The 20161-nt window shown below is 41.6% G+C and overlaps 1 protein-coding gene across 1 annotated transcript in view; it reads left to right on the top strand.

Moving 5' to 3' along the window:
- The first annotated feature begins 1308 nt into the window (after positions 1-1308).
- tmem170b (transmembrane protein 170B) overlaps positions 1309-20161 on the top strand; it is a 44346-nt gene continuing 25493 nt past the window's right edge. Inside the window, exon 1 of the mRNA XM_052016622.1 lies at positions 1309-1655. Coding sequence (XP_051872582.1) covers positions 1502-1655 — 154 coding nt within the window. The 5' untranslated portion in view covers positions 1309-1501. The remainder of the gene's footprint in view (positions 1656-20161) is intronic.

The raw sequence follows: 20161 nt of genomic DNA, 5'->3' as shown, positions 1-20161 counted from the left end.
GGTTAGCTGTGAAGTTATCTATAATTGTTGAATGCAAATGCCTTGCCTGAAATTTTATTGCAATGTTTGGTGTACTATGTTCCACAATAACTCATCCACAAGGATAACCACCCAAGAACTCACTCTTTATTCCCCATTTTAAACCCTTTTTTAACAATCTCTTGCATGACAACCTTGGTCACTCCAAAATTAATCTTTCTCTGCCCAGATGCTGTCTCTGCAATCACGTCATCATGTTAACTGTTCAGATAATTCCTTTGCTTGACTCTGAATATGAAATTGCCAATCACTTCCACATAACCCACCAATATCTAGAAATCCAGAGTCTTAGAAGTCTTGCAGCAGGAAGGGGGAAAAGCTTCAATGGAATGGATGGGTGAATAGTGATCCAAAGAAGGAAGATTCAACTGTTTTGTGGAAGCAGGAACATCTGACGCCACTGGCATTATCTTGAGTTGATATCCCTGAACTCTAGCACCACTATACACCTTGGCCAAGTCAAGTCATGTCATGTTGAGTTCAAGTTGATTTTATTGTCATGTGCAGAAATACAGTGAGGTACAGGTACAATGAAAAACTTGCCTGCAGCAGCATCACAGGCATGTAGATTCAGTCAATATCTAGAACATAATTTGTACATAAATTATACAAGACAGTGCAGAAATAAGACTGCACAAAACAAGACAGTGCAGAAAAACCCACACTCAGAGACGAGTCCATGGTAGTGTAAGAGGTGGTCTGTAGTGTTGCATTACTGAGGTAGGGTTAGGGTTGTGCAGGTTGGTTCATGAACCTGATGGTTGTAGGAAAGTCACTGTTCCTGAACCTGATGGTGTGGGACTTCAGGCTTCTGCACCTCCTGCCCGGCAGTAGCAGTGAGAAGAGGGCATGACCCAGATGGGAAAAGGCAAGCCATGGCATCACTCAGCAATGAACCACCACCACCATAAATCACTCATGAAACATTGTTGTATTTATCATTACCATGTATACAGTTAACTCTGTGAACTTCATGCTAGCAAGGAATTTCATTACACCCTGGCATAAATGACAATAAACTTATCTCACTCTAAATCTAATCTAAATCATCAACCTGAAGTCTTCACTGTTCCTCTTTCCACAGATGCTGCCTGACCTGCTGGCTATTTCCAGCATTTTCTGTTCCAGATTTCCACTATCTGTATTTCTGAAACCCTTTAAGAGAAAAATTGTGGCAGTCATATATTTTTCCCCACAGAGAGAGAGAGAGAGAGAGAGAGAGAGAGAGAGAGCAAATCCCTTTAAATGTGCCTGCCTTCTCTTAAAGGCGTGCTCTCCGTTGTTGGAGTAGCAGAGAGTGAGTGGTGCTGGTGGCGGGCGGTCTGGTGTGACTTTGCAGCGCCCGTGTAATCTCCGAGTGGGCGAGAGGGAGCTGTCGTGAACGGTGTGATCGTCCATCTCTGCTGTCCTGGCTGTGCGCCGCAGCAGCAGCCGTCCCCCCTTCCCGACTCCCTGCATCCCAATGCCGGCCGCCTCGAGTAAGAGCGGCCCCCAGCAGCAGCAGCAGCAGCAGCGAGCGGGCCGTTCAGCCATGGCAGCCAGCGACTACTCCATCAACTTGACGGTGCAGCAAGTGCTGAGCCTGTGGGCGCACGGTACCCTGCAGCATTTCACAGGTGGGGAACGGCGGGGGGGGGGGGGGCAGGTGGGGGTGGTAGAGAGAGGAGGAAGAGGATGGCGAGGCGGCGGCCGGTTCTGCGCTGTAGCGGTTCAGACACAAGGCAGCGGAGCGGGAACAGAGGCTCCCTATCCATCTATCCATCCATCTCCTCCCGGGGGCGGGCAGCGGCTCTGCATCCAGCCCCAGTCTCCCCGCTGCGGCCCGGGCTGCTGGCTACAATGTAACCATTCGGTGTAACGACCCCTTCCAGCCAATGGCCACGCTGGGTTGAAGCCCATCGGGGGGAGGGAAGGGAGGGGGTGAAACTAACCATTCTGACGCATTAAAGCCCAGCGCTATCGATTTAAAGGCCAGGGCTGCTCCTGGAACCAGGTTAAAATCCACCCTCTTATTGTCTACAAATTTTGAGAGCATTGCACAATTTTGTTCTCCATCAGCTGAAGGAGAGCAATTACACATCATTATTTTATTTTGGTCTTTAGAGGGGAAGGGAATGTGCACATTTCAAAACTTTCTTTTATTCCTTTTGAGAATTATACTGAATAAGGAGTTAATTACATTACTAGCGAGTAGGTGCTGAAGAAATAAGAAACTGCATCGTGAATTATACATCAAACTACCAGCCTGCCAGTGGGATCACTTTGTCTCTGTTTAGATGACAGTAGCATACATGCATTGGCAGTCGGATAATCAAATGCCATTTAGCAACCATTTGTACAGTATGCAAAGTGCTTTTGAGTAGCAACTTTGTACATCTGAGAGCTTTTTTTTACATTTATGTAAATAGTGTTTTATCAACTTTCATTGCAAGTTTATTTTAAATCTTATTTTAAAATGTGAAATGGAATTTGGTGTTGCCTTGTATGTAGTTAAATGAGAATCCAGATGCACTTGAGATTGTTCTGGGCATCTGATTCTTGATACTTGTTTACATGTTGCATGGGTATGTGAAAGGATGGGTTGCAGAGAAACTTCAAATGGAATGGGATTGCTCTGAGAGCTGGTACAGACTTGATGGGCTGAATGGTCTCCTGTCACAAGAAATGATTTAACTGTAAATTTGGTAAAACAGTAGGTTGAAAGGCAGAGTACGTGTCTTGTGGTTTTAATTGCTTGGTTGTTAATTGCTGGATGTTTCTTGGGTAAATATATGCACATTTTCTTGCTACAAGTGGATGTAATGTTTCCTTTAAAATTGACATATGGCAAAAACATCTGTAGCAAGTCGGCATGTTTTATTGGTCAGCACTCATGCACAGAGCTGGAGTGTGTTACATGAAAGTAACACCATTGGTGCTCATGCCTTCAGCTGCCTGGGCCTTGAGCTCTGGAGTTTCTCTCCAATATGCCTCTGAAACCCACCCAACTGTCCAAGATGTACTCCCTTATGACTTCCTATATGGTAGTACAGCATAAATACAAGATGTTATTGTTGAGGCTTAAACTACATGCATTCCTGTGTTTTATAGCATCATGCCTGGCCACCAAGTTCTTGCACAATTTATTATATCTTCTGTTTGTGTGCTTTCTTTGCTATTGCAAATACCTTGACAAGGCAGCCTGTGCTTGGTCTTGGTTTACATCCCACACAATTAGAGTGGGTGTGATCAGAGGGATTTATTTGTCTAATGTGGGGAAAACTTTTTTTTCTATGCCATAAGTACAGACAGGTTGACATTTTTTCATTTATAGGGCTGTATTAAGTGTATATTTTTAATGGTGCTATGAAATTTGAATTTTAAAGCAGATTAATGTAGCACTGGCTTCATCTTGCAGGATTTCAGTTGATGAATGTTGGCCTTGTTCATCACCACAATGCCTGGAAAGGGCCATCACAGCATTGTACTTTGAACAATAAAGCTTTTCCCAGTCCTGGTGACAACTTCCTGTTAGATTTGAGCATCAAAAGCAAGAGTATTATTGATTTTTGTTTCACTAGTTTGTCTTTCTATTGTGACTGCACCTTGTGCCCAGAGCATGATTGGGTTGGATTCTTTTGATCACAGAGTTTCCATCGCTCTTATTTGTAAACAGTTAAAATGAGTGTCCTATTATTTTTTCGTTTTAACGTGTGCTTTTGAGTTGCATGGAGGGGGTTAGTCATCGAGGCTTGGTTTCATAGTTGTTCAATTGAAATTGGTTTATTACTGTCAGATGTACTGAGATACAGTAAAAGTTTAGTTTTGAATGCTATCCATACAGATCATTTCAAAACATAAGTACATCGAGCTAGTAAAAGGGAAAAGCAATAACAGAATGCAGTATATAGTGTTACAGAGAAAGTGCAAGCAGACAATAAGATGCAAGGGCCATAATGAGGTAGATTGTGAGGTCAAGAGTTAATCTTTAACGTACAAGAGGTCTGTTCAAGAGACTTGTAATAGCGGGACAGAAGCTGTCCTTGAGCCTGGTGGTCCTTGTTTTCTAGTGACAATATGCAGAGACCTGGAGCACTTGTGAACTCTGGTACCTTTATAGAGTGGAGAAAAAGTAAATTAAGAATTCGGTTTTAGTCACGTGTATCTTAACACCCATGGTCTCTGAAGATTACCTCAAAAAAAAAAGTGGATTAAATGTTTTAGGGCACTAAATGAAATTATTGTACCGTTCCCTTCTAAAATAAACAAAGATACTTGGATTTATTCAGGTTTTCTCTCCTACCCCAGTATTCTTACTGTTGGACTGTGATTAAAGGTAGTCTATTCCTCCTCATCTGTTTGCAACCTGCCTGCAGTTTTTGACGTGGTTGAGACATTGTCATCTCAGCATCTCTACGCCCTTGTCCAGTTGGGTAGGACAACATGTCTGGTTCCATTCTTTACTCCTTGGGCATAGTCAACGAATTATGGTGCAGCATGCTGCCCCCACACTGTTATCTCTGGTGCCCACCAGGGGTAAATCCAGTGTCAGTTTCCACATACATGCTGATGATGTACAGTTCTACCTCACCACTGCCATCGCTATCTCACTTGACCACTATATTGTCTGTAAATGATACACAAGAGCATGAGTAGGACACTTGGCACTCAAACCTGCTCTCATTTTAGTATGATCATGGCTGATCTGGCCCAGTTTGCTTGCTCGACGTTCAGTACTGGGTGAGCCATAGTTTCCTCCAAGTGATTAATCAAAGAGCTTTGCCATTATTTCTGGTCACCAGTGTAACCTTAATTCCCTAACCATTGGCTTCATTCCCTTCCCTGGCATCTGCCTGAAACTGAACCAGATGGTTGTATTTTGCTCTTGGGTGAGACTACTGTATGAATCTGAGCTTTGGACCACGTATCTGTGCCATCACTAAGGCTGGCGTCTTTCACTCTTGCCTCCAGCTCTGCCCCTCTCCACACCTGCTTTAGCTTCTTGGCTCCTTGTTATCTCTGGTCTCTACTATTTAAATTTGCTCATCTCCCTTGTTGTACCTTCTGTGAACTTGCAATCATGAGGAAACTCTCCTGCATTTGTCCTGACTTGCACCTCCATTAGCCATACTTTGATTTTCAAAATTGCCTTCAAATTACAGCAACCCCTTTTTTCCCACTACCCCTCCCTGTCACTATCTTCTCTAGCCCAATTGAGATACTGCACTCCTCCAAATTGAGCTTTTGCTGATTAAAGAATGTAATTACCCTCTATTGCTCCATTTGTGACTCAGCCTCAAGATCTGAAATTTTAATCCCAAAATCATTGCAATTCTAAAACTATCTTCCTCATCGATCAACGAGAGACATCTGCCCCAACATCTCTCTGTACTTTGCTGTCAAACTTTGCTCTCTGAGTCCTTTTGCTAATGTATGTTGTTTTTTTTTAACGAAATGCATCAGGGATTTGCACCCCTTCATCATCCAATGCTCCCTTTCCTTCACTCCTTAAAAAGCCATCGCTTTAGACCTAAACTTGCAAGATGAGGGCCAGAAGTAGCTGCAGTTTTAGGCTTGTTGAAAAATAACATTAATTACACTTCTGTTTATTGAATTCACACTGTATTGACAGTACATATTACAGGAACATCAGTGCAATCATGGCACAATACTGTTGATGGAGGCTCGTGAATGGAAGGCCTATTGATAGACCAAAACCTATTGGAATAGAAGATAACAAAGAAGCAAAATAGGATGAATTACCCAAATTAGCTGGGGTAAGATGTTAAGGGAATGACATCATTTTTTTGTTAGAAAACATTGTAACCCAATTTTGTTTAGTAATTTCTTCTTAAAGGTAATGAGTGGATGGCAGAGTAGGGCACTAAGTGGAAAAGCATTCTTGATCTATGATTTGTAGAATGTAATTGGGCACAGAGGAGCATTCAGTGAATGTGCCATTGCACTACCTTCAGACGAAAGTGGGAGTTTAGTTTCATTGAACTAATTTTAGAATTCAATCTGTTCCAAGAGACAAAATTAAAGTCAAGGTGGAGTTTATTGTCATAAGCACAAGTACATGTATGCACAGGTGCAGTGAAAAACTTCCTTGCAGCAGCATCACAGGCACATAGCATTAATAAGCAGCATTCACAAGAAAAGCATAAATTATACACAATTTTTACAAGAAAGTACAGAATTAGAACAAGAAGTACAGTCCATTTTAGCTTGTGCAATTAACTTGTGCTTTTCAATTTTATTGTTTATGGAGGAGAGCCAGAATGGATTTGATGACATCTTTCCCCATCTGATTTGACTAATTCGCCCTATTTGCTGCTTTGTCATCTTCTATTCTGATAAGTTTAGGTCTATCAATAGGACTCTCATTCATAAGGTTCTATCAACATTGCTATTGGCAAAGTAGTTGATGGGGATAGTGGCAGGCTTCTAGACAAGATGACAAAGGGGGAGAAAGTATTGCAAATAATATTCAGTGCAGGGAAGTGGGGAGTGATAGACTTCCAGGTGGACTAATGTAGGAAGGCCACATTCTATAAATGGGACAAGTGTAGTGTACCAGAGAGACTTTGGTGTCCAGATATACTAAGGGGCTGTTTTTTTTAAAAAAAACACATTTGGCTTTGATTTAGATTTGGTTACATGGAAATATGAAAGCAAAGTAGAGAAATTGTGCTGTATAATTTGCAGGTTAGGCCTGTGCTAGAGTATGGTGGACAATTCTTTGCACCTGGCATTGTGGAAAGATGATAGAGGCCTAAGAAAGTGTAGAGGGAAGATTTACCAGGATGTTGCCAGTTTGGAAGAGAGGTTGGAAAAGTGGAGTAAAGAAAAACTATTACCTCGAGTGAAAAGTGATAGCTTGAAAAGACTGGTGAGAGCTCAATGGAAAGTGGAGAACTTGTATCATTGAGTTGTTGAATTCTCAAATACTCTAAAAAGGAAATGAGTTCTGATTTTCAAACATAACTTTGGAAAGGAATTGGGTAAGTATTTGAAGACCTTGCAGATTTGTAGTCAAAAGATGAGCATGTGGGATGAAACACCACTACTCTAGAATGGGCACAGGTATGATGGGCTGAATGGCCTTTCACAACAATTTCTAATGAACATGGGAAAGAGCAGAAGAGGAAAATGGATGGGATAAACCGATACGTATGATTTACTAAGAAGTTCAACAGCATTCTAAGTAGAAAAGTTACCTGGCCGGGAAGGGATATAGTTTGGGTCACTCAAGGGAAGTAAAGATGGAAACTGAGGAACCTGCAACAAGAGAAAATCCCAGTCGAAGGAAACTCTGGGGGAAATGCAAACCCAAAATCACATTCTCCCTTCAAGCATGCTACACTTTACATTGAGTTTCAAATTACTTCTAGACTCTATTCCAGAATTTTACTTTCTGAAAGGAAATCTGCATTTTGAAAGTGACATTTGCCCAAGGGCTGGGATAGCTTTGCCTGGGAAGTTGTCTTTCAGCAGTGCCAACTGGGAATGCCAAAACAGTCACAATATTATCAAGGCAAATTACAAAATAAAACACCCCTCCCTTAAATGGCTTCCATTTTCACCTTCCTTGCTTATCAGAGTCCAGCACCTGTAGCCTTTTGTGTCCCTGCTAGCACCCTTCAGCCTCTGTCTCCATCTTCACCCTCCCTCTCTCCCCACCCCCAAACTTGGCTTGATCTGCCCCTTTTTATCCCTTGTTGTCTTTCACCTATCACCTACCTGCCTCAGTCTCCCAACTCCACACACCCCCCCCCCCCCAACCTTCTACCCCTCATCCCTCGCCCCTTCTCGGTCCATCTATCACCTGCTAACCCCTATCTCGCTGCTCCCCCTCTCCTGTTTACACCAGTGACCTGAAACGTCGCCAGTTCCTTTCTCTCTGCAGATGCTGTTTGAGCTGTGGAGTTCCTCCAGCAGTTTCTTTTTATAAAAGCCCCTCCTGAATGACTTGCTGCCTGTAGGAGTGTGAATCCAGGGCTTCAGGGGGGCTCCTTATTTATGAGCCTCTCAAGTTGAATATTGTGATTCAACCTGATAGCATTCAAGGCGTGGATGCTAAGATTCATGTCAAGATAAATACTACAGCCAAGTTCTTCAAAAAAAAATAACTGAGTCATTATGGAAAATAATGGTTGGAAGTTATCATTGAATCAGTTGCGTTTTCCACTTGGGTTGCTCTATTTGTTCCTATAGTGAGGACAGATGACTTCGGGTTAATTGGTGGTTAGAAGATATCAATCAATAGAGATGCAAAGATAGACGGATACCCCTTGCCTCTAATTTGGTGGTCCTGCTAGGTGGAGTACTGATTTTCACAACTCTTGACATGTCTGAGCTCTGAAAGTTATACCAGTTGCCGCTGAATTCCCAGATTCATGTTAGTTATGATCTGTGAAGCTGTTGCTCAGTGCTGCATCAGCTTGGTGTTGGTATGTGTTTTATTTTGCACTGTGGAGAATGGAGGTGAATGACTGACTGGCTTTGCTTCAGGGTCTCTTTCCAAAGCAATAATGGAATCGGACAAGGATTTGACTATTGCCTGTAGAATGACAGAGTTCTGGAACCATGTGTACGATGGAACTTTACCATTTTTGCAGACCACAAGCCCATGCGGAGTATTTTTCTGGTGAATCCAAGGGGATAACTTCAATGGCTTTGGCTACAGTGCAGCAATGGCAATAACATTGGCTGCTTGTAACTATGTTCTAAGAGTACAAGGTTGGTCAGTACAATGGGAATGCAGATACAGAGAGGACTTGGTATCCACAGTTGTTGCACTTCCATGTGAGACAACTGTGCCTAGGTGAGGTTTTCACCACTGAAATATATGGACAATATTTTAGTCAGAGCTGGCTGCTTTGAGGTTTGATCCTAACCTCTTATGGGTGTATGGTCACATTCCACTTAGAGGGGAAGTAAGATATAAAGACACATTTTTGCCATTATTAGAGGGAAAGTTGCATTTTTAAAAAAAAAGCAGGAGTAGGTCAGTTAGCCCCTTGAGCCAGCTCTGCCATTCAGTAAGACCATGGCTAGTCCAATTTTGGATTCAACACTCTCTCACCATTGCCCTTGACTTGCCCTGTGGTTTAAATGTCAGACAGTCTCTGCCTTGAATATATTCACTGATTTTTTTTTTTGCCTCAATAGCTCTCTAGGCTAGAGAATTCCAAAGGTTCAACTGTTTGAATGATTAAATTTCTCCATTAGTCTTAAAAGGGTGACCTCTAATTCTGAGACTGTGTCCCCTTGTTCTAAATAACCCCATAGGGAAACATCTTCTCAGCATCCACCCTAGTATCATGTGCTTAACTAAGATCACCTCTCATTGTTCTAAACTCCAATGAGGAAGGGCCTAATCTGCACAGTCTTTCTACATGTCAACTCATTCATCTCTGGAATCAACCCAGTGAGCCTTCCCTGTTGCAGGCACGTCCTTAAACATGGAGACCAAAACTGTACGCAGTATTTCAGGTGGGGTCTTGTAGTGCCTGTAAAATTGCACCAAATCTTCCCTACTTCTATACTCTCTAGCTCCTGCAATAAAGGCCAAAGTACCATTTCCATCGCTAATTACTTGCTGGACTGGCACAGTAACCTTTTTTGTTTTGTCATTTTTGTACCACAGCATTTGTAGTTTTGCTCCATTCAACTGTTTTCACCTTGTTTCTTTGAAAGTGGATAACCTCATCTTCCCACATCAAACTGCTTCTGCAGACTTGCCCATTTGTGTAACCTATCTTTTTATTTTTGCAGGCTGTGTCCTCTTAACCCTCCTATTGTTGTATCACCAGTAAAGCTGGCTACAGTACACTTGATTCTTTTATCAAAGACATCAGTAAAGATCATAAACAGTTGATGTCCCAGCGCTGACCCTTGTGGTACCTCCTTAGTTACTGATTTGCCAATGTGAAAATAACCCATGTATCCAGAATCTGTTTTCTGTTAGTTGACTGCTCCCCTATCCATACCTGATATTACCCCCCAACCTATATACTCCTGTGCAATAACATTTTTGTGGCACATGCCTTCTAGAAACCCATGTACACTACATCTATGGTTCCCATTTATCCAGCCTGTTTGCATTCTTGGAACAGACTTGTCAAATGTGAATTCCCTTTCATAAAACATTGATTATTTATCTAATGGTTACAATATATCCTGCTGTTCCCTGCTTAATTCCCAGCATTTTCTTCCAACAAAAGATATTATTGGATTAACTCGCCTACACTTTCCTGCTTTTGGTCTCCCTCTTATCTCGAATGGTAGTGTTACATTTCTGTTTTATTTTCCAATTCTCAAGAATCCAGGGAATTTTGTAGATTACAAAAGCATCCACTATCTCTGTAGCCACTCCCTTGTAGAATATAGGATGCCATCAGGTGCAGGGGACTAGTTGGTCATCAGCCACATTAGTTTGTCAAGTAATTATATAATAGTAGTATTGTCTGACTTCCTCCATCCCTTTCCTTTTTCAGTCCCTTGATTATCTATTATTATTATCTTTAGTGTCTTCTAGTAAGAAGACATTCAAAAATAATTATTAAGAATCTCAGCTATTTGTCTATTTTCCATTAATTCCCCAGTCTCGTCCTCTAAGGGACCACACTCTTCCTTTGTGTGTGCGTGTACCTGTAGAAACTTGTACTGCCTGTTTTTAATGAGAACAAGTAATATCTTCTCCCTCTAAGTTTGAGTCACCTGTTTTCCAAGTATTGAACCATCTTTGCCTTGAAAATTGTCTTCTAACAGTAACAAATGCAGATAGGAAACCAGTTACAATAACATCACCAAGGCAGATGAAAAGGAATAAAAAAAGAAATCTTGGTACAATTTGTACATGGAGGGGTATGACACCAAAGCTTCCTTTACTGAGCCTCTAAAATTGAGCATTATGGTTAAAGTTATTGGCATTCAAAATGCAAAGCCATGATTTAATCACCCAGAATGGCATGGTTCTCTGGGAAGCTGGAGTAGTTGTCCCAATATATTGGAAGAGAAGCTATTCTGAAGCATTTGCAGGAAGGATACACAAGTTTTTTTTTCTTTTTTTTGCTCTATGATTGTGATATTACAGATAAGCACTTCAAACAAGAAAAGAGCTAAAACTATATTATGGTGGCTTCAGGAGGAAACCTGAACTCCCACATTCCAGAGATGTGTGGGTTGGTGGTTTAATTGGCCACTGTAAATTGCTCCTGACATGTAGCTGAGTGGTAGAGTCTGGGGAAGTTGGTGGGAATAAGGGCAGAATAAAATGGGATTGACATAAATGGGTGCTTGATGTTTAGCGTGGACTTGGGCCAACAGGTCTCTTTCTGTAGACACAAGATTGTAGATGCTGGAATCTGGAGCAACAGCAATCTGCTGGAGGAACTCAGGAGGTCGAGCAGCATGTGTGTGGGGGTGGGGGGGGGGGAGGAATTGTTGATGTTTCTGTGCCATGTGACTCTGATTCGCTAAAAGGACATTTTTAGCTGGCGTTTTGAGGGTTTATAAGCTCGGGCAACAATTAGACATGACGCTTGCTTATGCCCAATGCTTTGTTTTGTTGGCAGTGGAAATTGTTCTGTCACCTTTTAGTTGCAGAGTTTGTGAAATATGCAAGGCATTAACTTCTGAAACTGTAAGACTTCAACTGGAAAGTGCCAAACTCTTTCTTTATAATTACTGTGGGGCATTGGGCACTCTCTGCAAGGAAAATCTCCACACCACTCAATTCATGGGAGAGTATGCAAACATCTTCCCAACAGCTAAAAGATTTAGGTAGTCACAGTAGGGGATTTACCTCTGGTTATTTGAAACTGGCTTGTGCTGGTAGATCATTTAGTCCTCCTGAGGAGTGTTAGGAAGTATTCACTCCTCCTGCCCTTTTTCATAGCTCTGCACATTCTTTCCTTTTTGGACAATTATCTAGCTCAACTCTTTGAATGACCTAATAAATCATTTCTAGCAGAAGTAAGTGTTAGATCTAATTATTGGAGTGCACAAAAGCAAAATTCATTCTATGCTGTCATTTTGAATACATCTGCATGTCACTGATTCCTGGAACAGCATATCCTCTTGAGATGTGATATCAAAATGGGCTATGGTGTCCTGACTGACATTTGGACAACTTTAAAAGTAGATAGCTTATTCAACTCAATCCCATGATGTGATCTACTGTGCAGAATAGATTCCCTGTTTACTTGTAATAGTTTGCTTGTATTGAGGCATCTGTGGGCAGTGTGATAAGATGTAAAGACAACACTCTTTTTGTATCATGCTTGCACTCATTCTAATTATCTCTTAAAAGCCGTTGGTCTTTACAGCCCCTTCTGTTAGATCAGAACATAATTTATAAAAGGCTATAAAACTGTCCAAATTTCAAAGAAGTGCAACTTGACTTGGCTTCTAAATAGCTTTGCTCTAATTTTAAGTTGATGTTCTGTTTGGACTTGATTTAACTTTAATTGTACACGTAACTTGTCCATATCAATCTGATCAAGCTCCTTCATTTGATCATTGCTCTATATTCAAGTTTATGCAACTGGTTCTCATTGTTTGACCCTCAAGCCAGTTTTCTGGTAAATCTGCAGGTCACCCTCTCCAAGGGCAGTATATCCTCCTGACATTGATACGCAGAGTGGGATGTAGGGTTTTGGGTAAGATCTGGCTACGTTTTCCTACTTTTGGGGAGGATAACTCCCCTGTGCACTCTCATCCCCTTGAAATAAAAGCCTACTTTCTATCAGCCCTTTGGATTGCATTTGTATTTAAGCTGCCAAATCTTTGGTGCTCCTTGATTGCAGCTGTAAGTTCCTCTGGCCCAAACTGGTGAGCATGCCTGCATTGAGTGAACATATTGCACTGACTCAATCTGCTTGTCCCTTTTCAAAATGTTCTGCTCCCATCTGTAATGTTTGTGGCACTACTACCTTGGATCAAATTTACAAATGCCATTGACATAAGAAAAGGGTCCAGCTGAAATTCAGTCTCAAGCTGAATCTTCTTGGCTGAGTCCAGCTGTTCTGCAGGGATCCACTCGTTCTGCCATTTGAGCTGAGCTCTAGGACTTGAGCATGCACTGGGAATCCAGGACTTGCTGCTTTGGAAGGTTGAAGCTATCAGTTTGCCTTGTTGTTAAACAACCCACAGAAATTGATGGCAAGGTCTGCTGTTGCTAGCATTTCCTAGCATGATGTTCTGATCCTACACTAAGCCAGATCTGCCACAGGATCTGAGACCCCCATTGATATCAATGGGGATTCTAAGCTTGCAGAATGGGTTAATGAGAACTTTTTTTCCTTAATTATTTCCAATTGCCTTTGTGTTTCTAATGTTTTTAAAGCTTGCTCTAATTTTACAAGTTTTTATGTCTCAGTGTCTGAGAAATGTTGAAACTTACTACATTGGCAGCTCCTCCCCAGTTTTGCTTTCTGTCAATGGCTGTCAACAACATTTTTGGGGGTGATTTATTTCTGCAGTACACTGTCCATAGCTCAGTGACCACTTGGACCTTGACCTGGTCTCTGGGGAGTACAGATGGCCAGTGAATTTTGGCCTCTGCATCCAACTTGGGAACTGTTGACATTTCAGATGTTGAGTTAAGTTTGCCAAGATCCAGACCAATATCTCTGGTAGTGCCTGGCTAAAGCCTCCATAAGTTTGTTTCTTGTATTAGTTAGGATACCATCAAGATCACTGACCTTGGGCATAAAGTACCAATAAGATTCCTTTGGCTTCCTGGATGTTCAAAACCATTTTAAGACTTGACATCTATATGATCCTCTTGGTGTGGGACATTTCCCTAAGGTGCTTCACAGGAGCATTAATGAGCACCATTTGATACACAAGGAGATATGGGGATGGCAGATGGTTTTGAGAATCCAGGAGGAAAAGGGTTTGGGTAATTAATTCCAGAACTTATTGCTGAGGGACTTGAAGGAGTGAACACCAGTAGTAGAGCAATTGTATGTACAAATTACTAATATTAAAAGTTTGACACTTTCACCTCCTGTTTCTGATGCCTTTTCTAAGTTTCTGTCTGCATTTCTGTCCTCCTGTCTTAAGGTTAAAAGAACTTCATTTGGAAGTACTACAATGTGTGGCCATTGAATTGATTTGATACCATTTAAGAAGCAGACATGTGCTGTATTGTTGACACTGGATGGCTACCTTGCTATCCAGTAGCATTTTGCAATATCTGTGGCCACCCTACTCAGCATAGGATCTGCTCTGGACTCTGCTTTCATTTCCACCAATGTAGTAGTAATCTCAACTGAGAGTAGAAGTTTACATTGAATTCCACATTTGTTTTAAGGTTGCTTTCTGCAATATTTTATGTCTGAAATTTGCATATAACCACATTATTTTCTATTATTGGCTCTTCTCGTATTCTGCTGTTTGATATTTTTCCCTCTAAAGATCTGCTTCTGACCTGAAGAAGCTGCATGTCTTGGCACTCTCACTTGAATCTATAGCAGAGAATTTGAGCATCATTCAGAGGGGTTAGCCACATAATCAGTCCAGTGCGGTACTAAGGGAGTGCTGCTTTATTGGACATTCCAACTTCTGTATGTTAAGTGCAACTACTTGCCTCCAGCGATGAGTCGGAGTACAGGAAGGAGATAGAGAGCTTAGTGGAATGGTGTCACGACAACAACTTTTCCCTCAGTGTCAACAAAACAAAAGAGCTGGTCATTGACTTAAGGAAAGGGGGCGGTGTACATGCACCTGTCTACATCAATGGTGCTGAGGTCGAGAGGGTTGAGAGCTTCAAGTTCCTGGGAGTGAACATCACCAACAGCCTGTCCTAGTCAAACCACGGCCAAGAAAGCTCACCAGTGCCTCTACTTCCTCAGGAGTCTAAAGGAATTTGGTTTGTCCCCTTTGACTCTCACCAACTTTTACAGATGCACCATAGAAAGCATCCTATCTGGATGTATCATGGCTTGGTACGGCAACTGCTCTGCCCAGGACCACAAGAAACTTCAGAGTTGTGGACACAGCCCAGCACATTACGGATACCAGCCTTCCCTCCTTGGACTCTGTCTTTACCTCTCTTTTGTCTTGGTGAAGCAGCTAGCATAATCAAAGACCCCACCCACCCGGAACATTCTCTCTTCTCTCCTCTTCCATCGGGTAGAAAATACGGGAGCCTGAAGGCATGTACCACCAGACTTGAGGACAGCTTCTACCCCACTGTGATAAGACTATTGAACAGTTCCCTTATACAATGAGATGGACTATGACCTCACGATCTACCTTGTTGTGACCTTGCACCTTATTGCACTGCACTTTCTCTGTAGCTGTGACACTTTACTCTGTACTGTTATTGTTTTTACCTGTACTACATCAATGCACTCTGTACTAACTCAATGTAACTGCACTGTGTAATGAATTGACCTGTACGATCAGTTTGTAAGACAAGCTTTTCACTGTACCTTGGTATAAGTGACAATAATATACCAATACCATGGATGGTTGCAACTGATTAAAGAAGAACAGGTGGATTTTTCCTGATTATATTTGATCAGTGTTTAACCATCCACCAACTTCAAAAATAGAATTTGATAGCCAACTCATTGCTGTTTCCTGGATATTGCTGTAGGCAAATTGGATATGATATTTCCCACATTACAAAATAGATCACATTTCAAAAGTATTTCGTTGACCCTAAAGCACTGAAACATGAAATTATGAAAGGTGTTGTATAATTGTGCCATCCCGGCCTTGTTATTTCCTTTTTTGTCTCTGATTGACAAAGAATGGGAAGTTTACCACTGACTGCATCTTGTACTGATCCACTAGCTTTTAACAATTTGTCTACTTGTATTGCCAAATCTCCCCCCACCCCTCCACTGTTACTTATCACTTATTGGAAAAAAAATACTCCACTTTTAAATTTGTGGGTCCATAGTGGGTGATGCCACACTTGCCTATGTTGAATGTCATTTGCCATGGTGTTGCGCTATTGAAATTGGGGATACGTTGGAAAGGGATAGAGTCAACATCACGTCTCGGTAGTTTATCTTGGACACTCTAAATCATGGATTTTCCACCTGTATCCAACATCCGCCTGACCAAAAACAAATTGTGTTTGTCACAGTTTTTGTGTATATAGTGTCTCTTAATATTATTTTTACTGTTCTGCCTTCAAGGAGTAATTATTTAATTTGTTTAGTAGCCTGTTCTGCTTGTTTGAACTCCTGTGTAAATCCCTGGGGTTTTAACTTCCTCTTCTTGGATTTGAAGGATTCTTTTGGCATTCTGTTTTGTGTCTACTGCCACTTCTTTCTAGGTCTCCCATGGCATCCCTGGGCCACTATTACTTTGTTCACTGTCCTTGTGGTTTGGACTCTTGACTGGCAATTGTTCACTGATATGAATCGCTGAACAGAGCAATCCCTTGTGACTTGTCTCTTGAGCTGACGACCAATCATACCAGTCATTTCCACTTGGCTTGTTCCTTTTAATGCTCAGTCTGCTATCCGTACTATCTCAACAACCATTTACTGAGCCTTTTTCCATGCTTTTAGTCTCATTAGTTGGAGCTAACTTTTAAATGTTTTTGTTTTCAGCACTGAAGTTGCAACCTTTGCATCACAATAACTTTATCCAAATCCTGATTTGACTACCCTAATTTCCATGTATTCTTGCACGTAAAGCTACCCTTTCTTCTAAAGGCCACTTGAATATCATAAATTCTCCTCTATTATCTCGGGCTTTCCCCCTGGTTCCTTCAGCATTGCCATTTCTAGTCCCTGCTCGTAACTCCAGTGTACCTTTAAACATGTGGGCAGTTGAATTGGTTGAAATCTAATTTTGCTGAAGCAAACTGGCTTTGTATAAGAATAATCCAGCTAATCTCACTCCTCCTGCCCTTTTTCATAGCTCTGCACATTCTTTCCTTTTGGGACAATTATCTAGCTCAACTCTTTGAATGTTGCATTTATCCCACTGCCAACACCTGACACTGCTTTTCAGACCTCATCCACTCCTTGGTTCTAAAAGTCCCCCCACTTTTGTTTTTTGTTTTGTTAATCACCTTCCATCTTTGACACCTCAACCAATGATATCAGTTTCTCTCTGTCTATACCCTTGATGATTTTAAACACTCTCTGGTCCACTCATGACCTCCCATGTTACAAGGGGAATAACTTCAGCTTCTCAAGTCTATTATAACCAAAATCAAAGTCATATTTAGTGTCACGTGTACAAGTAATAGTATGCATGGGTACAATGAAAAACTTGTTTGTAGCAGCATCACAGGCACATAGCATCAGATACACAACAGTCACAAGAAAAACCTAAACGTAAATTATACACAAGGAACAAAGTCCATTGTAGTGCAAAATGGTCATAGTGTTACTGTACTGAGGTAATGGTTAGGGTTGTGCAGGTTGGTTCAAGAACTGAATGGTTGAAGGGAAGTAACTGTTTTTAAACCTTGCAGTGTGACTTCTGTACCTCCTGCCCGATGGTAGCTGCAAGAAGATGGCATGGCCTGGATGGTGAGGATCTTTAGGATATTGCCACCACCTTGAGCCGGTGCCTCCTGTAGATACTACCAGTGGTGGGGAGGGATGTGTCTGTGATGTATTGAGCAGAACCCACTACTCTCTGCAACTTCTTGTATTCCTGTGCATTCGAATTGCCATACCAGACCATGATGCAACCAGTTAGGATACTTTCAACAGTACATATGTGGAAGTTTGTTAGAGTGTTCGGTGACATGCCAAACCTCCTTGGCCTCCTAAGAAAGTAAAGATGCTGGCACACTTTCCTTATTGCATCCCTTGTCCCTGGAATTAATTCAAATAATCTTTCTCTGCACCCTCAAAGTCTTTGTGACTTTACTAAGTATGGTACCCAGATCAAGCCAAAATACTCTATTCGTGGCAGAAGCAGGATTTCCTAAAGTCATAATGACCCCCTTGCTCTTGTACTCTGTCTCTTTTTATAAAGCCCGGGAACCCCATATGCTTTCATAGTATTTTCTCACCAGTCCTGCAACTTTCAATGATCTATGCACATCTACCCCAGGTATTTTATTTTGTACCTTTTTTAGAATTGTTCCCTCTGGTTTATAGCACCTCTTCTCATCATCATCCTATCAACTGCAACACTTCACATTTCTCCACACTGAATCTCACCTGCCACCTATCTGTTTCTCCACAGTCTGTTGCTATTCTCAGAGTTCACCGTGCTTCCAAATCTTGTTATCTGCAGATTTGGAAATTGTGTCCTGTACACAGAAGTGCAAATCCTTAACGTATTAAGAAAAGTGATAGTCCTAGTACTGACCCCTGGGTAACTTCTCTACAGTCTTTTAAAAACAGTCTTTCACTGCTGCTGTCTACTATGCTGTTGTAATCCCTTTTTGTTCCATGGTCTTCTATCTAGATGACGAGACTATTAAATGGCAAAATTTTTTTTTGTAAGTCCACTTATGACAGCAATTGTGTTTGCCCCCCGTTTATACTTTGTCAAAAACTGTCAAGTTGATTGGATGCAATTTGCCTTTGATAAATGCATGCTGGTTTTCTATAATTAATCCACACTTGTCCAAGTGCTAACTCTTGTTTGTGATTTATTGACTTTAGTACCAAGTCCTCTGCCACCTTAAAGATTTCTCTTTGGCCTTGGATGAGACCCACTTCTTCACAGGCAACCCTTTTTTTTAAAACTGGTCACATGCTAATAGATTATTTTTGGTTTCCTTTTTATGCTAACTCCCATCTTTTCTCATGCTTTTTGTTTTACTTCCTCTCGAAACTTCTGTAATCAGCCTGGTTCTTGCATGCTCACAGCCTGGGCATCTGTTATAAGCCCCCTTTTCTCTGCTCCATTTAGACTAATGTGAGCAGTTCATCATTTTGTTTACATATTCCTTGGGCATTATTTGGAGAATAAATGAGTTCTCCCTGATATCCTGCTCAACATTAATCCCTCAATCAACATATGGTCATTATATCATTGCTGATTGTGGGATCTTGCGATGCAAGAATTGGCTCCCCATTTTCCACATTTACAACCGTGATTTGCACTTCAAAATACTTGCATCGTAGTACTTTGTCACTGTGGTCATTGAAGTCATTCATATAAGTGGAAATCAATTTGTCTTTGCCCCAAATATACCCTGCTAAGTGATTTTAAAATGTTTTTATTGCCCATTATCTTCAGAATTTCAAAACTGCATTGTCAGCTATGATTTTCTTTTTTCTCCCCACACCAAACCCACCCCCCCCCCCCCCCCGTATAGATTTTTTCTAAATCGGCTGATTCAAAGTACTTTCTTTCCTCTTGAGTATATCAGGAACTGTACAAGGGAGGAGGTGTTGCAGTGGAAGTCAGAGGTTGATTGGAGAGGGGAGTTGAGGCAGGGTTTAAAGGTTCACTTTGCAAGACCCTGGTTCCTAACTCTGGTATCCAGAGTTCCCCAGGGCCTTCCTGCAGCGCCCCTCTGGTTCTTGAGCAGCCCGTCAAAGGGCAGCAGAGCTATCCTCTTTGGAAAAGGCAACAGAACAATGTGCTAATCTCTGCAGAATTTCAGTTCGCTTTGAATAGAAGTTTCCTTCTTGCCAGCGTGTGACATCAGACATCCAAGCAACGTTGGATGTTTGACGTCACATGTAAAGTGTCGTACAGCATGGAGATGGGGCCCTTCAACCACTGAGTCTGTGCTGACCATCACTTATCTACCCACCTAAATTCCAATTTCATTCTTCCCATCAACATTCCCAGATTCTGCCACTCACCTGCACACTGGGGGCAAGTTACAGTGGTCAATTAACCTACCAACTCTTGTGTCTTTAGGATGTGGGAGGAAACCACTCAGACACAGGGAGAACATGCAAACTTCTCGCCGACAGTAATGAAGGTCAGGATTGAACCCGGGTTGTTGGAATTATGAGGCAGCAGCTCTACTAGCTGTGCCACAGTGCTGCCATCTTTTGTGACTGCATCTCTTGAGCATTTGGGTTTCTAGGAGAGCACTTAATTTGTGGGTACCCCAGGAAAAAAAAATCATCGGTCCTGTAACAAGTTAACAGTTTTGTTGTATATTTACAAAATTGACTGCTGCTTTTATGACCTTTGGGGGAAATCCCAGAGAACATCTATAGTCTTGATTGAG

This window comes from Pristis pectinata, chromosome 5 (genome assembly GCF_009764475.1).
Source record: "Pristis pectinata isolate sPriPec2 chromosome 5, sPriPec2.1.pri, whole genome shotgun sequence".
NCBI lineage: Eukaryota > Metazoa > Chordata > Chondrichthyes > Rhinopristiformes > Pristidae > Pristis > Pristis pectinata.
Note: the sequence above shows the minus strand (reverse complement) of the source record. Positions and strands in the feature narration are given on the sequence as shown.